The sequence below is a fragment of the Brassica oleracea genome, chromosome C6 (assembly GCF_000695525.1).
Source record: "Brassica oleracea var. oleracea cultivar TO1000 chromosome C6, BOL, whole genome shotgun sequence".
Classification (NCBI taxonomy): domain Eukaryota; kingdom Viridiplantae; phylum Streptophyta; class Magnoliopsida; order Brassicales; family Brassicaceae; genus Brassica; species Brassica oleracea.
The window spans coordinates 13,882,088-13,892,071 of record NC_027753.1 but is presented as its reverse complement, the minus strand read 5'-3'; the positions used below and the strand labels follow the sequence as shown (position 1 = coordinate 13,892,071).

Genomic DNA, 9,984 nt, shown 5'->3' with positions numbered 1-9,984 from the left:
ATGCCTTGTTGCTTCAACAACGCCTGCATCTTAATCTGCCAAAGACTGAAGAAGCTATTTCTCCCATCAAACTTGTCGATCTTCGCTCTTATTCCAGACATCTTCTCACTAGATCACAACCCGAAGCTCTGATACCAGTTTGTTGTAACAATTGTGAGAAGAAATAGATGCGGAAACAGATGAATAAAAATGATGTAACAACGACACAGAGATTTAACGTGGTTCACCAACTTGGCTACGTCCACGGGCAAAGAGAGATCTTATTATTGGAGGCGATATTGAGTTTACAGAGTGCAAGTTTAGGGTTACTACAAGATATATATAGTAACATCTCGCATCTAAAGCCCACGATCAGATGTAACATCCATAATAACTTGATGCAACGCTCTTGATGCAACCGAGTCGGTATGATGTATGTGATGTAACATCCATCGCCTAGATGTATCATCCAGATTCAAGGCATATCAACAACTGGAACGAAGACTTCGTCAAGAAGACACTGTTTATGATATACATTGGTGCTAACGATTACTTGAACTTCACCAAGAACAACCCTATCGCCGATGCATCTGCCCAACAAGCTTTTGTCACTTCCGTGACCAACAAGTTAAAGAACGATATTAGCTTATTGTATGCATCAGGAGCTAGTAAGTTCGTTATCCAAACCCTAGCACCATTGGGTTGCTTACCAATCGTCAGACAAGATTACAACACCGGGATGGACCAATGCCATGAAACTCTTAACAATTTTGCTAAACAACACAACGAAAAAATCGGACCCATGTTGAACGAAATGGCTAGAACTGCTCCTGGTTTCCAGTTCACAGTCTTTGACTTCTACAATGTTATTCTTCGTAGGACGCAGAGGAGCTTAAACTACAGTGAGTTGGTTAATTACATCTATTACTTATGTGCTTTTTACCAAGTAAATACTATACAAAACCCATTTAAATTTGTTATTGCGATAGGATTTTTGGTAACGTACTCATCGTGCTGCGGAGTTGGGACACACAATGCTTACGGTTGCGGTTTCCCCAACGTGTACTCGAAACTATGCGAGTACCAACGATCTTATTTATTCTTCGATGGGCGTCACAATACAGAGAAGGCACAAGAAAGTTTTGGTCATCTTCTTTTTGGAGCCGATCCAAATGTTATCCAACCGATGATTAACGTCCGTGAGCTCGTTACTTACCCAGTCGATGAACCAATGCGTGAGTTTTGGTTACCTACAACTTCGTCCGCGAGTGACTCTACCTCGTCATCAAGCCACGGTTACGAGTTCTACTGAGTCTATATATAAATCTCTTATTTCACAAAATTCGGAATCTTAATGTTTTTAGTGACTTTAGCTCGTCATCCTGCTCGAGTGTGTTTCCCTCTGTAATAAAAGATTGTAGTTATTATTGGAATTGAACTAAATTTAAAGCTATCAAAAATTCAAAACCAATATTTGTTCGTTTCCAATTTTTCTCCTAATTTCTAAGACCCAAATATTCGATTTGGATGTGATCTGCATACCCTAATATAATGTCTAGACATGCTTTGCCCTAAGGTACGGAAATTTGAATTGGTATTTAAAAAGAAAATTGCTCTTGTATATGTATATTTGAATTGGTATTTTAAAAATTGATCTTGAATATGCAAAATTTTCAGATCTGAGTCAGACTTCGAAAAACTTCTCAGAAGACTTTTGGAAGACTCTCGAAAGACTCTCAGAAGACTTCTCGGTGTCTTCTAATGAATTTTACGCTATAAGACTTTCCACGAAGTCTTCAGAAAGTCTTCTGTCCAAAGTGGTAAAAAAATTGGATATATATTTTGTGTGTTTCATATATTAGATTCTAGAATGTTATAGATTCATCCTAATGTAACTGTTTTGTTTATTATTTAAGCCTAAAAATTATTTTTGGAGTTTTCTCTATTTTGAATCCATTTGAATGTTGTTGAAGATGCAAATTTTTCAGATCTGAGTTAGACTTTGGAAGACTTCTCAAAAGACTCTTGGAAGATTCTTGAAAGACTCCCAGAAGACTTCTTGGGAAGTCTTCCAATGTATTTTATGCTAGAAGACTTCCCACGAAGTCTTCAGAAAGTTTTCTGAAGTCTTTTGTCCAAAGTGGTACAAAGGGGTGATCTCAAGTATAGTCCAAGCTTATCTATGTTGAGGAATGATACCTAGCTCAATGTGTAATAGTTTTGTTTATGTTCATTTTTATGATTTGTATGTGTACTATTTTAGTTGTGATCTTTTTTGTAAGCTTGAAGAGATGTTAATCAAAAGAATTTCGTAAATATGTTTATGTTTTGCCAAAAGTACTTGACATTATTGAAGTCATTGATACAACATACCAAGAAATTTTTTTAACCATTCTACCCACTCAACAAAACAAAAAAAAAGAGTCAAATTTACGAAAACTAAAAGAGAAGACTTCTCAAGAAAACTTAGTCAAATTCACAAAAGATCGAAATTGAATTTTAGGTGAAAGATGAAATTTTAAATCTCGTGGAAGTTAAAATTATATCTTATTTTTTAAAAGACACATTAAGCCACATGCATTAATATTCTTGAAGTTACTTATCACTTTTGAAAGTTAAAGAACATACCTTGACGTTACTTAACCTTTTGAAAATCTAACGTCCAAAAATCTTCTAAGAGAAGACTTCTTAAGAAATCTTCTCGAATTAGTTAGAAACATTAGTAAACATGAATATTTGAAATCTCATAATTATAACCAAATTAGTTATGAATTTCATAATTAACTACATGAAGTATATGTTATGCATGATAACATCCCTCAACTTAATGGTGTTATATAGTTAACATCACGAGCTTAATTTCATTAATCCAAAAAGTGACGTGGATGTTGGAGGCGTTAACTATGTTTAATTCTCCTGATGGACCAATTAAAATCTGATCCACATGACCGTAATTTAACTAAAGTATGACCTGATCCAGCCTAATAAAACAAATGCAATTTGGCCACAAATTTTGAAATTGGCACAAATATTTTTAATAATATCTGGGACATCGTCTCTCTGTCGTAACAAGGGGGAAAACTCTAAGAAATTAGGCTTTCGATTCAAATCAGTGAGAGATAAAGGATTTTGTGAAATTATGTGGGGTTATTGACCAAAATTTTGAGAGAGATGAGTTATTCGATTTCGGGGTCGATTAACTTCTCTCTCTTGATTTTGGTCAATAACCTCACACAGTTTCACCAACTTCCTTTCTCTCACTATTCGAATCGAAACACTAATTTTTCTTTTTGTCGTGACGGATCGAATTTTAGTTAAATTACAGTCGGGTGGGCCGGATTTTAATTTATCAAACATGAGAATTAAAAAGAGTTAATGTTTCCAACGTCCATGTCACTCTTTGGATTAATGAAGTTAAGCTTGTAATGTCAACTACATAACATTCTTAAGTTGAGGGATAATGTCATTTACATTAGTTTAATATGCATGACTTGTCACGTGGTGGTCAAGAATAAATGTTGAAAGAATAAACCGATTAACTGTAATAACTAAAAACTAAACAGATGTCAAATATATAAGGTATGTACCAAATGTGCAATTATAATGTATTTGGAATAAAAATGTTATAGTATTAATATCGTTTAATGTTTGTTAAATCTTATAATATATTTAGCTTGTATAAATGAAAGTAATTTTTGTAAGGATTAAAAATCACGGTTGCTGCAGTAGCATAATAAAAATACATAATTTAACCTATAAATTTTAAAATTAAAATATGCTGGCGTAGAAAATACATCCATATAAGTTACTTAAATTAGAGAATTATTTTTAAGATAAAATGATACTGTTAACATAAATAACATTGATGACAAGGAAAATTGTTTTGCCAAGAACTATATATAAATATATGTTTTGAGATCTTATCTCCTCAAACATTTCATTTTCTGAAAGGACTCTTAGTTATAACAGTAAAGCTTTACAAGTTTAGTAAAATGGATCCCAACATGATGATAGAAAAAGTATTAACAGACTCCGATCTGTCTGTAAATGGTTGGTTGATTTTACCAAAAAATAAGATGAAGAAATATAAGACAAATAGAATATCCATTGCATACGGAGTTAGAAGCGCTTCGATGGACTATGGAGAACATGATGCATCATTCGACGTGTCAATGCTTTGTACAGATTGCAAAGAGGTAATAACAATGATAAAGGATCTTGAGTCATGGCTGCTGAGCTTCTCAGCGGAGTAATTCAACACTTCAAGAGCAGGATTAAAGAATTCAAGATCATCTATATCCCAAGTGGACATAACAGAATTGTAGATCACTTAGGTAGGACAGCGAGACACGTTCATAGGAACATTTTTTTTTGTTGGCTATCCTATTCTGGTTTGATTATTCATACCACCTCAAGTATGAGTAATAAAATGTCTTTTTGTCGTAAAAAAAAAGTTTAGTCATAGATTAAATATAATTTCTTATAGTATTATATTATCACAGAGGATAAAAGAGGTCATCCATAAAGTTACTGTTCTATTTATCACAGAGGACATTTACTGAAGGCTACTCGCATAACTAAGCATCTTGACAGCTCATGATTTAAATATAACTAGGGCTGGACCCGCCCTACTGGGCGGGTGTTTTTTTGTTTACGTAATGTAACTAAATATTTTTTACACAATTATATAATCTATAAAAATTATAATATAATGGTGGAAAAAATACATCACATAATAAATATACTGTGTTACATAATTCCACTAATAGTAAAAGTAAAATGATTTATATAATTGTAAATGTAAATATCACGCGAATAATTGTTTTTATTTATCCGATATCATTTTTATTTACCTGTTATCGAGTTGGCTAGTGGTAAAGTAAATGCTAGTAGCCTTTCATTGGTCGGGTTGGTACGCGTTGGAAAGAATTATTTACACCATTTGGGTTCCCAGTAAAAAAGAGAAACCACTTTTTCATTTTTTAAGAATATACTTTTTCTATAAATAATATAATATATATTTATTTGTCACGTATTATGTGTTTTTTATTATGACATTAAGCATAATAATTAAAATATATTTTTTAGTTTATTTTTAGTTTATGTGTTTGTTTTCCATAAACTAACATATATATGCGAAAATAATATTTGAGATGTTTTGATAGGTTTTTGGTCATAAATGATAACTATATTTAAATTTCCAACCCGTTATATAAGTATTCTTAATTTTTAATTTCTCAACCCGATATATAAATATTCGTCATGCATTTTTAGTAAAATGTTTATATTATACTTATTAAAATGAGTAATTTGTTAGAATGAGTAATTGCATTTCTTGTATTTATATTATTATCAAATTAATTTTATTTTAACTTATTGACTTTAACATTTTATTATATGTAGGATTTTAATTTTATATGAAATTTTTTTTTCTTTTTTTTAGAACATTGTTATCTTGTCTAGATGTTTTTCATTACATACAAAAGTTGAAGAATATTCTTTTGAAACTCTCCCTATTACAATTTTCTCATAAGAAAAATCTTAGGTGTTTTTAATTTTTTTGATACTAATACTTAAATGTACATGTTATTACCAAATCTAATATTTCAAATCCTTACTAAAGAAAAATAATTTAAGGTAAAGTTCAATTGAACATATGTAATATCATACATAATTTCAAAATAATTTTCTAACAACATTTTAGTTATATATATCTAAAACAATATCGTCAATTAAATAGATTAGTCAAATTGGTTATTTGAAAATTTTAATTAGGTACAAATTTAGAATTATCAAGTAAAATGGATCTTTTTAAATATGTTTTCATTATTAATTTTTTATTTCCAAATACGGAATATCCTTTAAATTTTTTAAATATTGTTAATTGATTTCATTAACAATAAAATTTTGAAAAATGTAATAAATATTATTTAATAGAGGATAATACCCATGAATTTATGGAAAGAGGTTTTCTACTTTACATATTAAGTTTTGTAGTATTAATGTGCATTAAGTGTAATATTTATCATGAATTTGTTGTGGAATAGATTTAGGAAAAAAATTATTTTAGATTTAAGTTTATTAATTATTTAAATGGCATTGTATTGTAATTAAGTTGTAAGTCTTGTTTTTGCTTATTTGTACTTCTATTTTAATAAAGTAGATATCAAGCTTACGAAGTAAAGGTTCATATTCAAAGATTCTAAACTTCCTATGCATCAATGGCAGACCAAGGTACCTAATTGGTAGCTTTCCAATACGATAATCATACCTTGCTATTTTGGTTGTCTCAGATTGTGTTAGACCCGCCAAGAATATCTCAGATTTGTCTCTATTTACATGGAGACCAGACCAGCCTGCAAGATCATCAAGCATTTCTGTGATGGCATGGAGAGAAGTAGACCCACCATCAGAAAAGATCATCACGTCATCAGAAAACATCGAGTGTGATGACTCAGTTTCTAAAGCTTTTGGATGATACGTGATATACCCAGAATTGAACTTTGAATACAACAGATGAGAGAAGACCTCCATTGCCAACACAAAGAAGTACATAAATACCATTAACTGCAATTGAGAAGGTTGGTGGGGTTATGCATTCAGAAATCCAACTGATGTATGTTTTTGGAAAGTCTATACCTCAAAGGTTGGACAGAATGAAGTCCCAACTTATTGAGTCAAATACCTTTCTCAAATCCACTTTTAGCATTTCTTTCTTGTTATATTCATGTTGTACCCATGGACCATTTCAATAGTAAAGAGCACATTCTCAGCTAATAATCTTCCTTTTATAAAAGCAGACTAAGAAGGCGATATTACTTGAACCAGAATCTCTTGAAGTCTCTTAATCAACAGCCTGGAAATTACTATATAGAGAATATCAACGCAAGAGATGGGTTTGGACTCAGTATCCAGTTCCGCATTTTTGACCTTGGAGACTCATATCAGTGATGTATAATTCCACTATTTGAGCATAGAACCTGATTTGAAGAACTCAAGGATCGCATTCGTTGCTTCAGAGCCGACAATACTCCAAGCGCCAGTGAAAAACTCTGCATAGTAGTCATCCGAGCCACTTGTTTCATTTCTTGCTAATGCGAAAAAAGCATCCTTGATATCCTGTCTCGAGAAGCTCTTTGTTAACGCATCTTTCTGGACTTCAGAACAATGATAAGGCATGAAAAGGAACAAATCTGCAGCATCATACAAAGGAGGTGTCTGATTCTCAGCCATTATCTTGGTGAGTGTTGAAGACAAAGGTCCAAGATCCCTGACTGAGTTTCCACACGGCTATTGTTGTCGTCCATCAAGTAATGAATATGGTTAATCGATTTCCTCGTTGCAATGAGCCTGTGATAGTAAGCTGTATTGCTGTCACCCCATTGTATCCCAGTTATATGAGATATCTTGAACAGGAAAAACTCTTCAGTTTTTTCTAGAATCAATTAAGATTCATGCGCTTCTGCCTCAAGAAAGGTAGAATTAGAAAGTACTTTTCTGGACAGATGAAGGTGCTCATGTGCTTCTTGCTCAGGTGAATTTTGTTATTCAGCTCCAAACACAGACCCATGCTAAGCAACAGGCACCAACTCGTTCTAAACCATCAAAGGACATGTAACTTTTTCCTTCTTCAGAACAAGGTATAACACCAACCATAAAAGATGGAAAATAGTGAAAACAAAATTTCAAAGAAATACTATAAGAAATCCATCAGAAATTTTACTGTCAACTGTCATTATTTTATCGGCTAAGATTATTTTATCATTTAAAATTTAATTACTTGATCTATTTATATCAACAAATATTATTTATTATACCCTTTTAAGTATCTAACGCGTTGGGCCTGCAGCCTGCTCTTGGTTCCGGTATATCCATTGGACTTCCTCTATGGCTCTATGCCGCTGAATCGATTGGTTTTCATTGTCCTTCAGAGCTAGGGGTCGACGTTCGGGTATCCGTTCGGATTCGGATCGCATATTTTGGATTTTCGAGTATAGAGGTATAGAACCCGTTCGGGTATTTCTACACTTTGGGTCGGGTTCGGATATTTTATATTCGGGTTCGGATATTTCGAGTCGGTTCAGATATTTAGAGTTTGAAGAAAAATAAATAAATTATTCACTTTTAAGTTTTTTTTATTTAAAATATACTTTAACTTAACTGGTTTTCTAATTTTTAATAGATTAAACTATTACTAGGTTTGAAGATAAAACTTTAAAAATAGAAAAATACTAATTTAGTCGTGGTTTTGAAAATTTGGATGCAACTTTTGTTAACATAAGAAACAAGAGTTTGATATGTATTTTAAGTGAGTAGCAAATGATTTTGTCTTTTTTTTTTGTAACACAAATTTCATTAAATAAAGTCTAAGGCGTGATTACAACCGGACTATGCTCGACGGTAAGATGAACAACAAAAGTAGTAGAACAATATAACTTGGGATATAAGTGTTACAAGGAGAGACTTGCTCAAAGTAGATAGATCCGCATATAATCTTCACTTGAATCCTTGAACCCACAGCTCGAACGTTGCTTCAAATAGCCTGAAACGACGTTGAATACCCTAGTGAAAGGGTTCCGAAGAGGGGTGAGAAGCCGATTGGGGCTAAAGAACCCATTAAACAAATGAGATCAGCTCTAAAAGATTATATTGACCCGGGATACTAGGTGAATCTCAATTGACCCGGAGAGCAACATGATCGGTAAGCAAGATGGTGAGGCAGTTGAACTTATTTTCTTCTCCGAAACCATTGTTGAATTTGGCACTAGACCAAACAGAATGGTTGGCATAGTCGGAGGGAGTTGTCGGACAGAACCGTGGAATAGAGACCATAGACGCATGCAATTGGAAATATGATTCCAGTATAGCTGTCATAGATGAAAAACGATTGGACTTAAATTAAGTACAACATCACATTTTTGGGCTAGGTGAACCCTATATACAGAGACGACGGGGAGGTGAGACAATACTCTTGACTATTATCCATGAGGGGAAGCGAACTGAGATCCAACTGAGAAAAAGAACTCCGATATTACCGTATTGGGATCCATAGCTCTCATCAAGACCTGAGATAGACCACAAGTCCATTACAACACAATGAAAGCTCACATCAAGAGATCTGTTGGGATTAAGCTCAGAAACAGAGGCAGAGCTGCATAGTCCAGTTGGTGAGGGTGCGCTGGTGCGACGGTGAGGCTTCTGTTATGGCCTTTCCTCTGAAAAAGACACAAATTGTCGCGGTGAAGAGAGGTCTCCTCGTTAGTGTTTGACACAAACCAGAGGAGAAACGCTAAACCGAGGAAGCGGAGGGTTAGTGGCGGTGGATAGTCGAGTAGATCCAGTGCGGATCCACTCAGATTGAGCAGATCCGGTGGTGACAAAGGGAGAGGGGAATTGACAGAACAGACCGTCTCCGTTGTAAGCTGTGAAGACATATGTGAGTCTTTCCTGAAAAGCTTGCAGCGGGATTTGAAAACGGGAAACTGAGAACGGCGGTGACTGAATAATTCAACGAGTTCAGCCACAGGATGAAGAGCCTCGATGTGGGAACCGAAATTCACACTGTCGATTTCCGTTTAAATTAGGAAAGTAGGAGAACCCTAATTTCCCAGAGGTCCCAGATATCTGCTAATACCACACGCCAAGCAATCAGAACACGAAACGAGAACAGTAGTAAAATAAGAAATCGAAAAAGAGAGCAAGATAGTTCTTATTCCGAATCTTCTTTTGAGCATTTACAACAAGGTAAGTGCCTGGGCTACGAGAGCTGTCGGCGATATTCCTAGTTCTAAAACCCAAAGATGGCAAAAACCTAATTGAGTCGCAGCTCGAATAACAAAAACGGAAAATTGCCTAAAATTGCTCTAAGTGCTAAGTTTGTTGTGTCTAAGTCTCCCCCACATGCCTCTCGCCTAGGACTCCTTATATACTGGCTCCAAGGTCGGTTTACGCTTTTCCTCCTCTGCGCTTAAGCCGTCATAGTATAAAAATGGAGATATTCCATTT

General features: G+C 34.0%; 1 protein-coding gene across 1 annotated transcript in view; it reads left to right on the top strand.

Annotated features, from left to right (window-relative positions):
• LOC106299159 (inactive GDSL esterase/lipase-like protein 23) overlaps positions 1 to 1,387 on the top strand; it is a 9,237-nt gene extending 7,850 nt beyond the window's left edge. Inside the window, exons 3-4 of the mRNA XM_013735292.1 lie at positions 548 to 881; positions 969 to 1,387. Of these exons, the coding sequence (XP_013590746.1) occupies positions 548 to 881; positions 969 to 1,291 (657 nt within the window). The 3' untranslated portion in view covers positions 1,292 to 1,387. The remainder of the gene's footprint in view (positions 1 to 547; positions 882 to 968) is intronic.
• The last annotated feature ends 8,597 nt before the right edge of the window (positions 1,388 to 9,984 follow it).